At 36.2% G+C, this 20,278-nt stretch overlaps 2 protein-coding genes and 1 long non-coding RNA gene across 3 annotated transcripts; all 3 read right to left on the reverse strand.

Annotated features, from left to right (window-relative positions):
- Positions 1-2,161: 2,161 nt before the first annotated feature.
- Positions 2,162-4,381, reverse strand: LOC141594922 (ATP-dependent DNA helicase PIF1-like). Its single transcript, XM_074414902.1, has one exon. The coding sequence runs from the start codon at positions 4,379-4,381 to the stop codon at positions 2,162-2,164; it is 2,220 nt and encodes a 739-aa protein (XP_074271003.1).
- A 21-nt stretch (positions 4,382-4,402) lies between these two features.
- On the reverse strand, positions 4,403-6,162 carry LOC141594924 (uncharacterized). The gene is made up of 2 exons (XM_074414904.1): positions 5,428-6,162; positions 4,403-5,296 (listed from the first exon to the last, which is right to left on the reverse strand). Exons 1-2 carry the CDS (start codon positions 6,160-6,162, stop codon positions 4,403-4,405), a joined length of 1,629 nt encoding a protein of 542 aa, XP_074271005.1.
- A 5,693-nt stretch (positions 6,163-11,855) lies between these two features.
- On the reverse strand, positions 11,856-12,555 carry LOC141594247 (uncharacterized). Its single transcript, XR_012522077.1, has 3 exons — positions 12,464-12,555; positions 12,261-12,322; positions 11,856-11,917 (listed from the first exon to the last, which is right to left on the reverse strand). It is a non-coding gene; the product is annotated as an uncharacterized LOC141594247 (long non-coding RNA).
- Positions 12,556-20,278: the final 7,723 nt, after the last annotated feature.

A 20,278-nucleotide genomic window follows, 5' to 3' on the forward strand; every position in this document is an offset into this window, starting at 1 on the left:
ACTTAATTAATTAATCGTTTTCCTCTTACGAGGGCACTTTCTTTGCATTCGCGTCGAGCATCACTAATCGATATCTTAGTCCTTCTCGTTTCGTCAACATGTAAGTCTGAGGGTGTAATCTCTCCTTTTATTTATTGTATTTACCTTTTGTCATCATCAATTGTAAGGTTTACGTCGAAAATACCATTAAAACCGATTTCTAAAACCATGCTTTAAAACCTCTTTTTTACGGATTTCCAGTAGATAACCGTCGAGAAAGGACGCAGCAACTGTTGCGCCTCTTCGAAGGAGCGCAGTTCCTGCTGTGCCTCTTCGTGAGGCTGCCGCAGTTCCTGCTTCCTTTCTTCTTCGTTCGTCCTCTGTTATTCGTCAATCCTTTCTTTTGTTTCGTTTGTGTGTTAATTCTTCATCATAGCATATAATTCATATGTATATTATAATCATCATCATTAATATGTTTTAGTCATCATAAATCCAACTTAAATCCCAAATAATCCAATGTTTGCGGGTTTTCGTCATTAAATTCAATTCCGGGTTGTAGAGATTCAATTCATCCATATTGGGTTTCTGGGATTCGTCTTTGATATAGTTTTCACCTGTCATTCGTTGTATTCATCGCATATTCGTCATTAATCCATCGTATTTAACTTAGTTAATTGATTTAATTTGTTTGACTCATTAATATTTTTCACTTCTGTCATTATTCCATCTTGTAATTAATTCGTTTGCATCCGTCTCATCCATGTTTTACTGTTTTCATGACCCCTTCATATGTTAAATAACATGTTAATCACTTTCATCCAAGTAAATATCATCAATCGATCATTAAATTCACCATTTAACATTAACGGCTTGCAATCACGGCTTCACAGCCAGAACTGAGCCAAGGAACAGATGCATCGTCTACGGCGCCTATTCCAAAGGACGCAGCTCTGCTGCGCCTGTTCCTGGCTGAGTTCTGTCCCTAAACTCCGTTTCTGCCTTGACCTAGTTTAATTAGCTTACGTATTAATGGACTATTATCCGTAATATCACGCTAAATTCCTGTTCGTTATGTAATTCTTTCTTTCTTTCTTTATTCTTTTTCTCAAATTATCCGTTTTAAAGGTATTTTCGACATAAATTGCCTAATCCAATGTAATCAATGTAATTTTCATTATTGTAATTTATAATTATTGTATTTCTTTTATCATTTGTATGTTTTCACATGTAATCAACATTAAATCCTACTTCGACCCAATTGTTTGCTAATTAATTGTTAACCGACTTAGTATTAATTCTCACATGCTAGGATTAAAACTTGGATGTTGCATTGCATGCATATAGCCGACGATATATCAAGTACGAATAACTTCCCTAATCATTAGTAGAGGCCGCTATCGAGGCGGGCGGGATTAGGTGTTCGATCAAAAGAGCTTCCTAATACGTACCCTCACCCCTTACTCCAGATATCTGTGAACACCCGTGTTCATTGGCATCCACGAGAGTCATTCTAGACATAGAATGCTAAGGGTAACGATTACTTAGTGTTCATGTCACTACTTTGTGTCTTGACATGACACGAGGTATTCGAACGGTTCCAATTTCCCATAAAAATTGGTGGCGACTCCATACAAAAATGCAAACGCTTGTTCACCAAGCGCCCCCGTGGCCCATTGTCCACAATAATTGTTTCAACTTTAAACATAAGTAGTATACGGAAACCTGATATCTAAATTACTCTATAAATTTGGTGTTGGAGAACAAGGCTAATGTAACGTATTAAATTGTCTTTGTTTTAGAAAAAAAAAATTATGTAGTTATTCAAGGAAGGCAACAGAAAACAACATGTAAAAGACAACGAACAATAGCTTATAAAGGTGTATTTTGTATGTCGTTATTAATTGGTCTAGAATGGAAAACAGAAAAAAAAAACAGAGAACATGCATTCAAACTTAAAAAATAAAACAGTAAGATGATAGCTTTTAAAAAATATGTATAGTAACATTAATGTACACTGAAAACATTTTTTTCCTTACATACATATTAACCTCTATTTCGCTTTATTTAATACTTCATAACATACAATATTTCTAGTACGTCTCCAACTGTCTAATAACGTACAGTGCGGAAGGATTGCAACCGTTATGTCAGAGCTTTGTCTTGCTCTTGACAAGGCTACTTACAATTGACCATGTGAGAAGACTGGTCTAGGCAAATATATTCCAACTCTACTAAGCGTCTGTCCTTGCGCTTTGTTAATAGTCATTGCGAAACTCAATCGAATCGGAAATTGTTTTCTCCTGAATTGAAAAGGAAATTTGTCGGAAGGAGATGGCTGAAGTGGAATTCTTGGTATGAAGACTCTTTTTCCCTTGTGATGTCCCACAACAATTTCCGCGTCAATAACATTTCTATCAAAGGCTTTGCAAATGAGTCGTGTACCGTTACAAAGACCCGAAGTTGGATCTAAGTTTCTCAGCAAAATAATAGGACTATTTATTTTCAAGACCAATTCATGCGGCGGAAGACCACTTGGCTGAAGTGTATTAAGAAACTCCACTGGATATTGTTCTGTTGCTACATCTGTTGCTTCGTCAAAACTTCTGTAGGTAAATGGTTCACCTTCTTGTCGATAAACTAATATAGAATTTATCATTTGCGTATCATCGTTTTTAGGAGTTAGTATTGCTCTTTTGGTTGTAAGAGACGGGTTTATATTAAGTTGTTGTATATCTGGATAAATTGTATCAATGAGTTCCTCAATTAGTGTAGGTTCTTCTGTTCCAGATATGACAATCGACCTTGGTAATTTGACATCCTTCCCATTTTCATAAGGATGGGAACCATTACCAACACTTAGAACGAAGTCGCAAAAAGCAGGATCACCCATAGCCCTCATATTAACAGTTAAATGAAGTCTTTCAAGTTCATGCCACAAAGGAGACATAACAAAACTGGAATTGATTGCCTCTTGTAATGTACTTTTAGGTATAACAGGCAATACCTGTCTAAAATCTCCTCCAAAAACGACAATTTTTCCACCAAACATTTTTGTACTTGAGCATACGTCACGCAATGTTTTTTCAAAATATTCAATTGACTGTCTTTTTGCCATTGGAGCTTCATCCCAAACGATTAACTTACATGATCGAATAAGTTCCGCCAAAGGACTTTGCTTTGAGATTTGAGAACTTTGGTTATTTTCTATATCAAGAGGGATCTTGAATCGAGAATTTGAAGTTCTACCACCCGGAAGATTTGCTGCTGCAATACCTGAACTTGCAACTGTAAGATAAATATGTCCTTTTGCTCTTAGATTTGCAAGCAATGTTGTGTACAAAAAGGTTTTTCCTGTACCTCCGGGGCCATCTAAGAAAAAAGAACCAGTACCATTCTCTGTAACCCTTCTGTAAATTTTATCATAGGCAAGACGTTGTTCTTCATTTAACATGTTCACAGCATTTATGTCTTCAGAACTTATTGGAATATTAAGCTCTTCTTCAATTTCTTTGGTTATTGAATGACTGAAATAAGCAGCCTCAAAATTCAGATCGCCAAAGTTGAAATTACTAAAACTCTTGCCCATTGATTCAAGTATGCAACAAATATTTGTAACAGTCATTTGTAACACTTTATGGCCTTGTGCAGGAAAATCATATGCATAGTCTTCAGACAATGAAGTATAGAATTTATCCCACAACAATCTTGGATTATTTGGCTGACAGTAAATGAGCAAAGTTGCAAATAATCTGCGTAGCGCTGCTGGCATTTGATATTGAACTGCTTCTGCCAAGCACTGTTCAATTGAATTATCTGTTTCAAGCAATCCATGCATGTAAGCCGACTCTCTGAAAGAACTACATGTTATGCCATTTATTGATTTTAGATCATCAAAAGACTTCGGACCCCTAATGTTTGAGTGCAAAAGGCGTAAATAATACCGTTCTCCTTCTGAGGGGTTTGCATAAACCAAACGTCCTAAGGCAAATCCTTTCTCCCTAGGAGTCCAAAATCTGTGACTTCTTTTATTATGCCATACATAATATTCGGGAAGTTGACTGTATAATAAGGTCTGAGAGAAAGTATCAGTTTCGTTTTGCTTGAAAAAAGCCGTTAACATTGTTCTGTTGCGAGATTCGTCATCCAAAACATATCCAAGGTTTTCCCACGGTTGAAAACTAACTGTCTGCATGTTTGGTAAGTGTACTTGTAAAGGAACAACATTGGGATGTATTTCGTTCAAATGAAATCCAAAAATTCTCCACGCTGCCTCTGGTAGGGAAATCCATCTAGCTGATTGATATGCGGTAATCTCATCAAATGATTCTTGACCGTTGCCACTTGGATCAGTAACAGCAAAAGAAATACGGTCATGGCCCTTATATACATACTTGTACATATACTTGACTGCTTTAATTGTTCAACATATCTCAACGTTTAGGTGACAGTCATATTTGGCCAATAAAAATGGGTTGTAAGGAACAACCCATCGATTGTTAAGTCTCGATTTACGTACAGTAACCTGAACACCCGTACGCCTTCTACGATAAATTGGATACGAATCACGGCCGTTTGTTGTTGTATCTGCAAATTCACGAGGGTAATGGTTCTTACACGTACCATTTACCATACAAGGATTATCAGGGTTTTGTGTACCGCATGGACCATGCATCATATGACGAACAACTGCAGAGAAAAGGTGAGGGTTATCGGTAGCATCAGGTAATTCTGCAGAAACAAATTCATCATATTGGTCAGGCGTTCTGATTTTGCTTTCAGAATCAAGAATGATTAGAAAATGTGCATGTGGTAGCCCTCGCTTTTGGAACTCAACGACGTAAACATAACCCGCAACATTACCAAATATTTTTCGAACACAGATGTCCTTTTTTAACTCAAAAAGTTTCGATCGAAAAACACGGGAAACAAGATCAGGTCTATTCTGCGCTTCTTCACAAGGCAATAATTCTCGTTCTATTTCTGGCCATCGAGGGTTGCACGTCATAGTCAGAAATATATCTGGTTTTCCATAACGTTTCACGACCGCCATAGAACAGAGATAGCGGCGTCGGAAGTCACGATCACACCCAATAAAGCTAGCAGGTAGTATAAAAATGCGGCCAATATTTGCGCCTCGTGTGTATCCAGAGTTGTAGCTGTCAATGATTCCTTGATACAGGTCTGCGCGAATTATATTTTGATTATTTCTTATGTAATCAAGTCTCGTCGTCTCAATTTTAATATACATATCTACTGTATATTGTTGGAGAAGACGACCACTTCTTAGTGAAATTGATGAATCGGTTGGACGAATCTGCAATCGGTAGCAGTAGTACTCTCTACAAGATACTTTTTCTCGGATGCGAAGTACGCAGAATCAGACATAAACAAGACTTTAGCTCTTTGTGTTGTTTAAAAAAAAAAGAAAAATCTGAAAGCACAAACCTTGTTCTTCGCTTTCAAGTAAATCGTCAGCTGTTTGTATAAGAACTTCATTAATCGGAAAAGTGTGGGGTTCCGGACGACGTCTAGGATGGCTACTGACTCGATAAATATGTCTATGCCATCCACTTTCGCCAAAAGGAAACAAAAGAGGATACTGCAAAGGATATAGCAACCGTAATAATGTAATATTCGGTGACTTGTTCCAGAAATAGCATATATGACGATATCATGCCGAGGAGGATTTGATGAGTTTTCATCATCGACCCAAATCGCCGCAACCTGCGACGCCGTTGGAGCGTTGTGCGTTCTTTGATCCTGGATTGGATCTGATTTTATTAAAATACGACTTTCCTCGTCTATACCAACTTCTCTTAGAGATCTGAAGAATTGAGTGTATGGGTTAATTTCCATAACACGCATCAGAATACGAATCACATTCTGCTCAATTTTGTCAGAAATCTGAAGTCTATGCCACAATTCTCGATCTGTATCGAAAAAATACAGTTGTATATATCTAGGTTCTTCTTCAGTCGGCAGAATGTCGTTAATGAAATGATAAACATGGCCTTGAACTCTAAATGTATAAACGCCACGATTTCTTTGCGCCAGTTCACGATCTTTCTTAACTCCAAAGGAAGTAAAAGTAAAAGAACTATTATACAACAGAACATACTTTCTGAAATTTATAGAGATAACGTCATTTGACATGAACAACAATCGGAGGTCACTCGGCATTGCGTTCTGTGCTAGACATATATCTCCTTGGCAGCAGCAGAATTTTTTCGATTCATTTTTGAAAAGTTTTGCGCCACAATGTAAACACAATGACGGCAAAGGAAGAACGGCTGGATGTTCCGGAGGAATTCTAAAACCTTTAAAGTTATTAACAGAGATTTACTAAAATGAGTTGTGAAATTTGGAAATTGGCTATAAACCACTTAAATGGAAAGGAAAAAGCTATATATGTTTGCAGAGAGAAGTCGTTACCCTTTACAGTAGGTGCTGAAGTTGAACGACTTTTCTTTTGTGGTTTATTTGTATGGGAGCACGATGCAATGGTTTTCAGTAGATTCATATTCTATAGCTTTTATGAATATGAAAGCATCTTTGCTAAAAAACACATACTCCCTCCTATCCACTCTTTTCTTCCCTATTTCCTAAAACGGATTATTCAGGTTTTCTTCCCCTTTCCTTTTTGAGAAAGTTTTTATTAATATTATACTCTTACCTCTTTCCACTCATCAAACCCCACTATATACTTTATTAATATTTAATTCTAATTATTTCTACTTCTCTCCAATAACCAAACCCCACCCATCTCCTTTATTAATATTTAATCATAATTATTCATACCTCTCTCCAATTACCAAACCTCACTCATATATTTATCAATATTATACTCTCCACCCTTATTCTCCGTGCCCACTTCAAAGGGGAAAAAAGGATGGATGGGAGAGAGTATAAAATATCTAAATAAAAAAAATGTACATAAAATAATACAAAAAAATGCAAAAAAAAATACGAAAATAAACAAATAATTCTCCAAACAACATTAACGTGTAAATTAATTTAAATAAATTAGCTATGCATAATTGGTTTTCTCTAGTATTTTGTTGCGAATTTTACGTACAGAATACAAAAAAAAAGTTTAATTTCCCTTATAAATAAAATGTGGTAGATATTAAGATAGAGTAAACGATTTTCATTTATGAACTATGGAAAGGAAAAAAATTCAAAAATAAAAATCTTAAAAAAATAATAATATTAAACACTTATTTGATTTTCCGTATATAAAAAAAATATAAAAAAGAGTTTATAATATTTTTTTCCTATTTGATAAAACAATTAATGAAATATTGTATTTAAAATAATTCTAAAAAATAATAAGAAATTTTATAAGATAAACATAATGTAGGTAAATGCTTCCTATAGTGATTTTTTTTTAAAAAAAAAAAAAATTATGTATAGCTGTAATAAAAATATAAAGAAATTGTTTAGAGTAAACGATTTTCATTTATGAACTATGAAAAGGAAAAAAATTCAGAAATAAAAATCTAAAAAAAAAAATATAATATTAAACACTTATATAATTCTCGTTATATAAAAAAAATTAATAAAAAGTTTTAAAATATTTGTTCCTATTTTATAAAACAATTAAATAAACCTTTTATTTAAAATAATTCTAAAAAATAATAAGAAAATATTCGAGATATAACATAATATAGTTAAATGTTTCCAAAACATTAAATTTTAAAATAAAATAAATTAATTGTAGCTGTAATCAAAACATGATAAAATTGTTTTAAAAAAATATAATAGTAAACACTTATTTGATTTTCGGTATATAAAAAAGAATAAAAAAAAAGGGCTTACAATATTTATTCCTATTTGGTAAAACAATTAATGAAACATTTTATTTAAAATAATTTTAAAAAATAAAAAAAAAATTTCTAAAATAAACATACTGTAGGTAAATGCTTCCAATAGTAATTTTTTTCTTTAAAAAAAATATGTTTAGCTGTAATAAAAATATAAAGAAATTGCTTTAAAATAAATAATATTTACTAATAAGTTTAAACATAAGTATAATCCAAACTATAGGCGGTCTTCCCATATTAATCCAAACTTTGCAATAACCAACAATAAACCTAACATAACCTTTCTTCGTCTTATACTAAACTCAGTGGAAGGGCTACTTCCCATCTGGTAAAAATGTTATTAACGTTTTACTAATTCCCTATTAATACTCCCTAAATTTTGAGATCCTCAAAATTTGATCTTTGTCACACTATTGTTGAGCATTGATTAACGCCATTCTTGAGCATTAGACAATACTTTCAATAATCAAGCTACTGAAAATCATTTCTTGGCAAATCAATGAATGAGATATGCACAATCACTTATAAGGCAAATTTAAATTATTAAACAATTTTTTTTGTCTCCTTTGGTTTTAATTATTTTAATTATTAGAAAGAACAATGATGCCATACCTTTGAAATAAAATAAAATGATTAACTATGTGATTATAAAGAGGATTAATAGGTCGATCCAACAAAAAAAATAACTGTTCTTATGTTACTGAATACCGAATCTTCTTCGTCATCGCTAATCACCTTCAACATTGAATTTAATTGAAAAACTATTATGTGTTTTTATGCAAATGCGGGCGATTTCGTTGAATTGACTTGACTCTTCATAATGGAAAATCTATCTTCAAAATGGAAAATTCCAGGGAAAAAATAATGGAGGATTATGGGTGATTGTCTGATTGATAGTGAAAAGAGAGGAAAGAAAGGAGGAAGGTTGAAGGTTAACCATTGAGAATAAAGGATTGGAGAAGAAAGATGTTTAAATTAGAAAAGTGGACCCTAAGTCAAACTTGAATGGAAATAACAGGTAATAAATGTTATTTTTCGTATTTTTTTTAAGTTAATTTTTGATAATTCTGTTATTTTTCGTCGATTAGGTTTTTATTTTGGTCTGATTTGATGTTGGTTTTGTTTAGCGGTTGATTTATGTGACGATTGTTTAATGTAATTTGATGATTTTATTGATTTTTGATGATTCTGTTATTGTTCGTGGATTAGGTTTTGATTTTGGTATGATTTACTGTTGATTTTGTTTAGCGATTGAATTATGCGAGAATTATTTGATGTAATCTGATAGTTTTATTGGCTTTGCATTGGATTGCGTTGTTTTATGTTGTGATTATGTCGCTGATTGTTTAATTTGATTATTTAGGTTCTTATAATTAGGATTTAGAATTATTCAAAATTCTGAGATATTATGTGGAATTTATTTGAAATAGTATACTCGGAGATCACATATGAAATGTTTGTTTGTACTTTTGATTTTGCGAAATTGTACATTCGGCGATCACTTTCGTGAAATTATGAGAAATTGTACAATTGCTGATGATAATTTGTACACTTGGAGATCGTTTATGTTATGATTGATTATGTCGAAGGATGCTATATTCCATTGAGCTACTCATTGTTTCTTTTCGGCGGTTTTGTGTTTTTGGAAGACATTGCACTTGCTATTTAGCTGTAGTTGCATATCTTGTATACTCGTAAAAGGAATGGATTTGTATGTAAATGCAATGATTTCTTGATTGGTGATTAGGTAAGTCATACCTGAAATGGTGATGAGCTGTTTAAACTTACTACTTAGCTATATAATTCTGTGGTTGCATAATGTTGCTCTTAGCTTATTTTCACCATTTTTCCTATTTGTAGATGGAAAAGATTAGTAAGTGCATGTGATGGCATTGTTTATAGGCGAATAGGTATGTGAAATAGTGTTGAGTTGGTTAAACTTACTACCTAGCTATATAAATCTGTAATTGCATATTGTAGCTCTTTAGCTCACTTTAGTCAGTTGTTATACTTGTATAAGGAAAGGATAAGTATGTGAATATGATGTGCCCTTGATTAGTGAATAGGTACGTGAAATGATGAGAAGTAGATTTTCTTAGAATTAATCCGTGTATTTCTAGTTAGTCCCTCCGTCCCGGGCAATTGTTATCCTTTGGTTTTGGCATAACAACTAAGGAAAGAGGAGAGGATCAATAACTAAATGACAAGTGGAACAAATTGAATGAGAATGATTAAATTACTAATCAAATTAATTTCTAAAATATATGAGACACCCAAAAATGTAAAAGGATAACAAATGACCAGGCCAGAGGGAGTATAATTTATAAACATTGCTAACTGAAAAGTCGAAACACATAATGACTTTTCGGTCTGTATTCTCAGTTTGTGTGCTTTAACATGTTGGGTTTGCTGTTTTTTGTTTTCCCGAATACAAAGTTCATGCTTACAATAGAAGAGATCTTTGTGCATTGGGATTTATGGATGACCACTATCCTGTTCGAAGTTCGTTTTCACTGCTAAACAAGGTACTTGATCTGTTGATCGAGAATGTATTTTTCATGAAGTATTTTCTATTAATGTTTCAGTTGCTGGGTTAAAATATATTTACAAATTGGCTTGCAAAAGCATATGTTTAGGCTGAAAGAAACAATAATAAAGACCTACAGGGGCAAACGTCTTTGGTAGTTTTAATATAATTTAATACTTCATGAGATTAATTGTTAGATTTAGATTTTTATTTCAAAAGGAATGATTCAATAGTTGATGCTTTCTGTTTCTCGAAGATTTGGATTGATTAGTTTTGAGTTTAGAAAGTAATTTTTTTGTTAATTTCATTATCTGTTTATTGTTTGATATAATCATTAGTAGTTTAGTATGTTTAGGATTTTCTTTTTGTAATTTTTTTTTATTTAAAAAATGCTAATCATCATCATTCCTCGTTTCGTGTTTTTATATCATATATATTCTCTAAGTTATACATTTTGTCGGTATAATATATATAAATTTTTGTTTATACAATTTTTTTGCAAAATAAAAGTATAGGCGATATGATATTCATTCATAAAATAATTAGTAATTAGCTAAAAGAAAAACGAAAACTGATAAAAAATTATTAAATTTTATGTTAAACTAACGAAATAGATTATGATTACTGGTAGTTTTAAACTTAAGAAATTGAGTACTATACCTCTTCTTGAGTGTATGTAAGCGTTTATGGAAGTTAACTTACAATGTAATTTTATATTTTATATCGTACAGACCTTTTTGTGCCGGCAATAACTTTTACCCTACAGACAACAGTTGTATATTTTTGTAATTTCAGCATCTCTTGGATAATTTTTTTTTTTGTTTGGCATAGTCAATTTACAACGACGAATATGATGTTTTAAATTTGATATTTTTAAGATTTTCTTAAACTTAATAAGTAAATCTCTGTATAATAAATTTACTTTACACAATTATATTTATTAACTGTTTGATTATTCTCAAAAAATAAAAATGAAATGCGTATTTTTTCCCGTTTTAAATCGACACTCTAAACTGACTTATGCTAGTACGTAAAATTAGTTATAAACTTTTGCTGAAATAATACAACAATAATACTTTTCGTCTCAAAATAACTATATTTCGATGCAAACAACATTATTTGTGGATCTGAAGTTGCTTTTAGTCAGCGGTAAACGTTATAAGAAGTGTACTTCTACAATTCATTTAGATGGTTTCACGACTATTTTTTTTTATTGTTTTATCTAACTAATATTTTACTTGACTTAAATTTGTAAAAATTTAACTAAATCTTAAAAAGTTTTAAAAAATTACTAAAAAAAAAAAGTAGAGCAATCGAATATTCTTATTTTTTTTGTCCTTTTTTTTAAATATGTATTTAACAAATGATAGATACTAATTTTGAGAAGCTTAATAGTTGCACTGTAACGAACAATTTCTTTTTTTTTACATAAAAAAAATATAAAATCTAACCAATATGATTTTAATACAGTGTTAAAACTATAAGTAAATAACATTAAATAACATTTCTTAGCACATACTAACCTTAAAAAGTCTCTACGGATTTCAAACTAAACTATGCTCCGCTTCTGATTTGCAAATTCCAGCTGCAATTTTAAAAGTAATATCTATTTGTTAATATCTTACAATACAAACAGATTTACTTGACTTCAATTTGTAAAAATTTAACTAAATCTTAGAAAGTTTTAAAAAATTACTAAAAAAAAAAGTAGAACAATCGAATATTCTTATTTTTTTTGTCCTTTTTTTTAAAATATGTACTTAACAAATGATAGATACTAATTTTGAGAAGCTTAATAGTTGCACCGTAACGAACAATTTTTTTTTTTTTTACATAAAAAAAATATAAAATCTAACCAATATGATTTTAATACAGTGTTAAAACTATAAGTAAATAACATTAAATAACATTTCTTAACACATACTAACCTTAAAAAGTCTCTACGGATTTCAAACTAAACTATGCTCCGCTTTTGATTTGCAAATTCCAGCTGCAATTTTAAAAGTAATATGTATTTGTTAATATTTTACAATACAAACAGATAAACACGTTAAAATAGAAGTATTCAATTCTCAACAGTTAATATCTTAATCTTAAATTACATACATATTAAATGATTAAATGCAATTACCTGCAAACTGCACTTGAAAATTAGGTAAACGTATTAACAATTTAAGCTTGATTTAAGTCGTAGAAAGAGAATGTATAAGCAGAAATTTTTTCCTTTTTATGTGATTTCGTGATAAATGAAAATGAAATGTGGTTACTCATGTATTTATAGAAAACATTGCATTCTTCAAACAAAAATATCTATTTTGTGACTATCTTAAAAATAATTGCGTACACACAACTTTCTGAGTGATAACTGATATGCATGAAGAGTGTAAGAAAGGAAAACATGCATGGTACTACACATCTGTCCGGAAGATATCTATATGTAGCTTAAAAATCAGAAAAATTGAATGGAAACTTATCACCTTATCAATGCAAGAAACAAAGAATGCAGAAAAAGACAATTGATGTAGGCCACTCACAATTAATACATTAGTTGGAAGACATTCACAATTCATAAAGTAAAAAAAAAAAAATCTCTGAATAATAAATGGAGTGTTGGTAGTAAGCTTTTTTTTTCTACAGTGCATCTTGCTTCAGACCATTGTTTCTGGTCTAAAATAAGACGGACAACATGTTATCATTTGACAGTAAATTAAAATGTTCGTATTTTTCTGATAACATGTTACCATTATTTTTTACACTATTTTCAGGGTAAAGGGTGACACCTTTAGTGATAACATTTTGTAGAGTAATTCCTTACATTTAATTTAAAAATGGCAAAATTTTACCGGTCTTATTTCAAACGGGAAAAGTGCCCGTTTGAAAAAGATTTTTCGTTTTTTCTATGCTAGATGAAATTCATAGTAGTAGTTTCTTTTTAAGTGTGTCAACTATTGAATTTGTGTTTGTGTACTCCGTTTTGATAAGTTCATTCAGTGCGTCTTGCTTTAGACGTTTGTTTTTCGTGTTAAATACGATGGATAACATGTAATCATTATAGAATACAAAAAAAATATTCTATGGCAACATGCTTATAGTCTTCCTCACTTCATTTTCAGTATACAAATTGACATCTAAAGTTAAAACGTTCTACAAATTTAATGGTTAAATTTTTTTTTAAAAAAAGAACAATATTTGTATCCGTCTTATTTCAGGCGTGAAAACAGTCCGTATTAAATTACAATTTGCGTATTTCTTTACCTTTTCTTTATGGGTTCATCATTTCTGTACCGTAATTACTAATGAACTGAGATAATTTTTAGGGTCCATAAATCTGTATACTGAAAGTAAGTACAAATAATAATTTAAACGAAGCACAGACATTTTAGTTGATAGATGTAGTGTTATTTATTTCTTCAATAAGTCTCTATTGTGACAGATATATCAGTCACAAGTTTGTGACGGGTTAAGTAATAAAAATAATCTAAATATTCCACGTAGCTTCAAAACTACAATAGGTCTTGGTATAGACGGGTGAGGCGAACAGACGGATAAAGACCTCTAATAAAATGGATATGGGGGGCAAGGTGGGACACCCCCTATGTGCTTCCCACTTTACGGTAAATGGGTATTTTGTGAGGGAAAATGGTATCCGTCTATACGTATAGACGGATAGTGTCCGTCTATAATGAGAATTTGTGTCAAAACTAAAGGATCCACTTCACAGCTGTCGGAAATTCCAAAGAGCATGCATGATATCATTCTCCTCACCACGTGGCTATTCACATCTCCTATCTTCAACTTTATCTGTTTTTATTTGACAACTCAAATTAATCTCAGAAAAGCATACTAAAAAATTAATAGTGGCAAAAAAGTAAATAATGATGTAATATAAAGACATATGCCATGTGTGACGATCCGCACACTTGAACCCTTAGTTTTATTTATGCTTATGTAATTTCATTTCCCTTGTACTTTTGTAGTAAGTAATTTCTTAGTTTAGCATAGTTTAGAATAGCTTTTCTTTCCTTAAATAGGTATATCGCTATTCTGAACTAAACTTGTAATTTCAATGTTTCCTGCTACCAGGACCAAACTATCAAATTTGCCTCTTTGAGAGGTGCTAGTCAATGAAAAACCGCTTCTCATCCAAAAGCTTGTTGTTGCTTGTTGCTTACTTTTATTGCTTTCGTGTGCCGGACTTGATAATCGTGACTAGGATTCCCGACACACACCGACCCGAGACCGATTACAAACAAACTAATGATCCTTCACTAGAGCTTAACGCTCTCGCTTGCATTCTTGTCGTGTGTTAGACAAGGGTGCGCGCCACGGTCCGGCTCAAAGGCCCGGACCGTGACATTTGGTATCAGAGCTCGGTCTTCACGACAAGTTTCTTACGATGACGGGAAAGAACACAGAACCGAGTGGGAACAAAGGAGAAACTAGGGCCCGGGTGACGGCCTTAGAGAAACTACTTGAGGAAAAACTTCCTTATCTGGAAGGACTCGTGGTGAGCCTTGGGGGAACTCACCAAGCCGTAGACGAGACGGTAAAGGGGCATGAGGCTCGTCTAGAAGCCGTGAATGAGACGATAAAGGGGCATGAGGCTCACTTTGACGCCATAGAGGCAATGATTCCGCGTGAGTATGCGGAGGAGATGGGCTATCTCCATGAGAGAGTCGGACAACTCGAGAACATGTGTAATACACTGATGAGAATGGCCGCAGACGGGAGTTTTGGGGGAACTCCCAAAGTGAAGCCGCCTACACCCCACAAGTATTGTGGGGCGAGAGACTCGAAAGAAGTCGACAACTTCCTCTTCGACATGGAGCAATTCTTTCGAGCTAGTGCGCTCGACGAAACACTGAAGGTCATTACCGCAAGCATGTATCTAATTGATGATGCCAAACAATGGTGGCGCTCCAAATACGCCGAGATTGAGGCAGGGAGCATAATGCTGGAGTCATGGGACGATTTCAAACGACTCTTCAAGGAGAAATTCTATTCGGAGAATACCGACTTCCTAGCTCGAAGAAAACTCAAGAGCTTGAAGCATACGGGTTCTATCCGGGAGTACGTGAAAGCTTACTCGACGTGTATGCTAGAGATATCTGATATGATCGAGAAGGATCGCGTGTTCCAGTTTGTCGATGGTTTGAAAGAGTGGGCTCAACGAGAGATCATGCGACAAAGGCCCGAGTCCCTCTCCGCTGCAATGACCGCGGCCGAGAGGCTAGTCGACTATTATTCTGAGCGCGAAGCGGCACAAAAAAAGGTATTTCCAGCAGCGAGCGAGAGTAGCCCCAGATTTGGAGGAAACACGTCGCAAGCCAAAAATCCTTCTACGGGAAATAGTCGATTCCGTCCAGGAGGAGATTATAGGAAGTGGGGGCAAGCTAATTCCACCCCAACTTCCTCAAAGGGGAGCACTTCGGAAGCGTCTACCTCTAGGAAACCGTTTGCTTGCTTCTTATGTAGAGGACCACACCGAATGTCTGAGTGTCCGCACCAGGGGGAGTTCAACACCTTCAAGAAGAATTTATCTAAGATGTCGGTTGAGCCAAACCCCGAAGGGACGGACCATGAAGTCGACCCGGGGGATGATGATGGGTTCAACGAACAGGGAGAAGTGGCACGGATGGGGGCGGTGCACATGATGTGTTCAATGGGAAAAGGCGCCAACCTTTCCGAAGCCAAGTCCACTGAGCTCATGTACGTTGAAGTAAAAATCAATGGAATTTGCACTCGTGCCATGATAGACACGGGGGCCTCCCACAATTTTGTTACCCCGGATGAGGCGAAACGGCTCGGGATGGAGATAAACCGAGAAGGAGGAAGGATGAAAGCTGTTAACTCCAGTGCCCAGCCGATTCAGGGCGTGGCCAAAGATGTAGTGATCAAGATGGGTGAATGAAGGGGGAAGTTCGACTTCACCAGCGTCCCGATAGATGACTTCAAGATTGTCCTCGGAATGGATTTCCTAAAGCGAACACCGACCTTCCTGGCACCCCATAACGGTTCCCTTATGATGGTCGGGTCAAACCCTTGCTTGGTGAAGGGCGTGGGAGGAGATCGTAAGATGAAGGGACCCCTTCTTTCGGCGATGCAATTGAATAGAGGACTTCAAAAGGGCGAGCCAACTTATTTGTGTACCGTGTCCATGAAAGAGGACACTTCGTCGAATCGAGGAACCCTCGATAATGCGGGTGTTGGAGGACAACAAGGACTTGATGCCAGATTCTTTACCTATGAGTCTTCCACCTCGACGCTTGGTAGACCACCAGATCGAGCTTCTTCCAGGGACAAGACCTCCGCCGAGGACCATACCGCATGGCACCTCCGAATTAGTGAACTTCGAAAGCAGCTAAATGATTTAATTCGCTCAGGGTCGATTCGACCTTCTAAAGCCCCATATGGAGCCCCTGTGCTCTTTCAGAAGAAACAAGATGGTAGTCTGAGATTGTGTATCGACTATCGGGCCTTAAACAAGTTGACTGTGAGCAATCGCTATCCCATTCCTTTAGTAGCGGACTTGTTCGATCAGTTACAGGGCGCTGTGTACTTCAGCAAGTTGGATCTAAGATCGGGTTATCATCAAGTTCGGATTGCCGAAGGAGATGAGCCAAAAACTCCTTGCGTGACGAGGTATGGGTCTTTCGAATGGTTGGTCATGCCTTTCGGGCTGAAAAACGCGCCTGTCACATTTTGCACTCTGATGAACCATGTATTCCATGAGTACTTGGACAAATTCGTGGTGGTGTACTTGGATGATATCGTTGTGTATAGCCGCTCTTTGGCTGAACACGCCGAACACTTAAAGCTTGTGTTCGCGAAACTGCGAAACAATCACTTATTTGTCAAAAAGGAGAAGTGCGAGTTTGCCCAACCCGAAGTCAATTTTCTCGGCCACATCGTGGGGAAAGGGAGACTTAGAATGGATCCGAAGAAGATTACCGCCATCAAGGATTGGGGCACCCCGAGAAACGTGTCTGAGCTTCGCTCTTTCTTAGGGCTAGCAAACTACTATCGGAGATTCATCCGGGAGTATTCTAAAATAGCCGCCCCCCTAACTGATTTGTTGAAAAAGGATATCAAGTGGGAGTGGTCTATCGACAGAAAAAGAGCCTTTGAGAGGCTCAAAGAAGAAGTGATGCAGGAACCCGTATTGGCACTGCCGGACATCACCAAACCATTTGAAGTAGAGACAGATGCGTCTGATTATGCCCTTGGGGGAGTACTCCTCCAAGAGGGTCACCCAGTGGCCTTTGGGAGTAGAAAGCTGAATGGGGCCGAGACTCGGTATGCTGCCCAAGAGAAAGAACTCCTTGCTATTGTTCATTGCCTGCGGGGATGGAGACACTACCTCTTGGGATCGAAGTTTATTGTCAAGACGGATAACACCGCGGCATCCCACTTCCTGACGCAACCTAAGCTCAACAGCCGACAGGCAAGATGGCAAGAATTGTTGGCCGAGTTTGATGTGGAGTTCACTTATCGACCGGGAGCAGCAAATAGGGTCGCTGATGCCCTAAGCCGTAGATGCGACTTGGCCACACTGCATATGATCGCTCACTTGTCCACCACCACCGTGGTCACAGATATTCGAGCTAAGGCAAAGGAACACCTCGACCAAGACCCAATGGCGAGGACTCTGAAATAGTTGGCCTTAGAAGGAAAGACTCGCAAGTTTTGGGTGGAAGATGGGCTTTTATTCACGAAAGGACATCGCATTTTTGTTCAAAAGGCGGCCGGATTGAGGAAGATGCTTCTACAGGAGTGCCATGATACCTTGTGGGCGGGTCATCCGGGATGGCAGAGAACCTTATGCCTATTGAAGAGAAGTTATTATTGGCCCCAGATGAAGGATGATGTGATGGAGTACACGAAGACATGCCTCATTTGCCAGCAAGATAAGGGAGAGAAACAGAAGCCGGGAGGGCTGTTAAATCCGTTGCCCGTACCTACACGACCATGGGAGAGTATCTCTATGGACTTTATATCTGGGTTGCCGAAGGTAGGGGCGTTAAGTGTGATCCTTGTCATTGTGGATCGATTCTCAAAATACGCGACTTTCATTCCTCTTCCTAAGGCGTGTAGCGCTGAAGAAACTGCCACCATGTTCTTGGACATGTTGTGAAATATTGGGATTGCCTCAAAGTATAGTCGTGACCGCGATTCTCGCTTCACGGGACTATTTTGGGGAGAATTGTTCAATCTCCGGGTTCGAAGCTCGCGAATGTCCTCAAGTTACCATCCTCAAACGGATGGCCGATCGAACGATTCAATAGCATCCGGAAGAGTATTTGAGACACTTTGTTGGGGCAACTCAAATGGAGTGGGTAAGACTCCTTGATGTTGCCCAGTTCTGTTTTAATGTGCAGACGAGCTCTTCATCCAACAAGAGCCCGTTTGAGCTTGTTACAGGTCAACAACCGCTATTGCCCCCCACAGTTGCAGATACATATGGAGGCCGGACAAAGAAAGCCCACGAGTATGTGAAAGAATGGAACGTGAATGCCGAAATTGCTCGAGCTTACTTGGAGAAAGCGTCTCGCCGCATGAAGAAGTGGGCGGATCAGAATCGGAGACCAAGGGAGTTTAAAGTGGGCGACATGGTCATGGTGAAGCTGAACAAAGAGCAGATGAGATTCCTCCGAGGACGAGACAAGCGTCTAGTGCGGAAGTACGAAGGCCCAATCCAAGTGATCAAACGGATTGGGAAGTAGCATCTAAGTTTGGACCGCCCGCTCGGATGAAGTGTCACCCGGTCTTTCATGTGAGCTGTCTAAAGCCTTACCATCCAGATCCTGAAGATCCCACCCGCAACAAGAGCAAGCGCGCCAACATTCGCTCCAATCAACTTCCAGCGACGTCAACCGACTGAACCAGCCATGAAGATTTTGAAGTGTTGTCGAGGACGGCAACAGATTAGGTGGGGGAGAGTGTGACGATCCGCACACTTGAACCCTTAGTTTTATTTATGCTTATGTAATTTCATTTCCCTTGTACTTTTGTAGTAAGTAATTTCTTAGTTTAGCATAGTTTAGAATAGCTTTTCTTTCCTTAAATAGGTATATCGCTATTCTGAACTAAACTTGTAATTTCAATGTTTCCTGCTACCAGGACCAAACTATCAAATTTGCCTCTTTGAGAAGTGCTAGTCAATGAAAAACCGCTTCTCATCCAAAAGCTTGTTGCTTACTTTTATTGCTTTCGTGTGCCAGACTTGATAATCATGACTAGGATTCCCGACACACACCGACCCGAGACCGATTACAAACAAACTAATGATCCTTCACTAGAGCTTAACGCTCTCGCTTGCATTCTTGTCGTGTGTTAGACAAGGGTGCGCGCCACGGTCCGGCTCAAAGGCCCGGACCGTGACACCATGCAAATAACTGTCAGATCTACTTGCATTGTATATTCCATATACAAAATGACAACAATAATTTGGACGTAGCCAATATATTCATGGAGGAGCATTAAAGCCAATTTGCTGCTTTTTCAGTCACGATGAGAACGAACACTTAAAGTCAAAGAACATCGAAAGGCTAAAACCAAAAAAAGTAGTCAAATTATTGGTACTACTGACAAGCATATTAAAAAATGTGGAATGGCAAAAACGTAAATACTGACGTCATAGAAGGACATAAGGCATGCAAATAAGTGTCAGGAGTGTATCCTCTTTTATAGGTAGTATAGAAAAATACTCTACAAACAAAACTCTCTACAAAACCTTCTCTAAAAATCTCTCCTAAGAGGAAAGTAAGAGAAAAAGAAAAGATTCAACTCTCTACAAAATCTCTCCTAAGAGAAAATTAGAGAAAAAGAAATAACTATTCTTCAATCCAACGTCAAACATCAATTGCAGTCAATTGAAGAGAAGCAAGTCAAATTCATCAAGGGAGAATCAAGTCTTCAAATTCAAGACCCTCCTATTCATTCATTG

The sequence above is a fragment of the Silene latifolia genome, chromosome 8 (genome assembly GCF_048544455.1).
Source record: "Silene latifolia isolate original U9 population chromosome 8, ASM4854445v1, whole genome shotgun sequence".
Taxonomy (NCBI): domain Eukaryota; kingdom Viridiplantae; phylum Streptophyta; class Magnoliopsida; order Caryophyllales; family Caryophyllaceae; genus Silene; species Silene latifolia.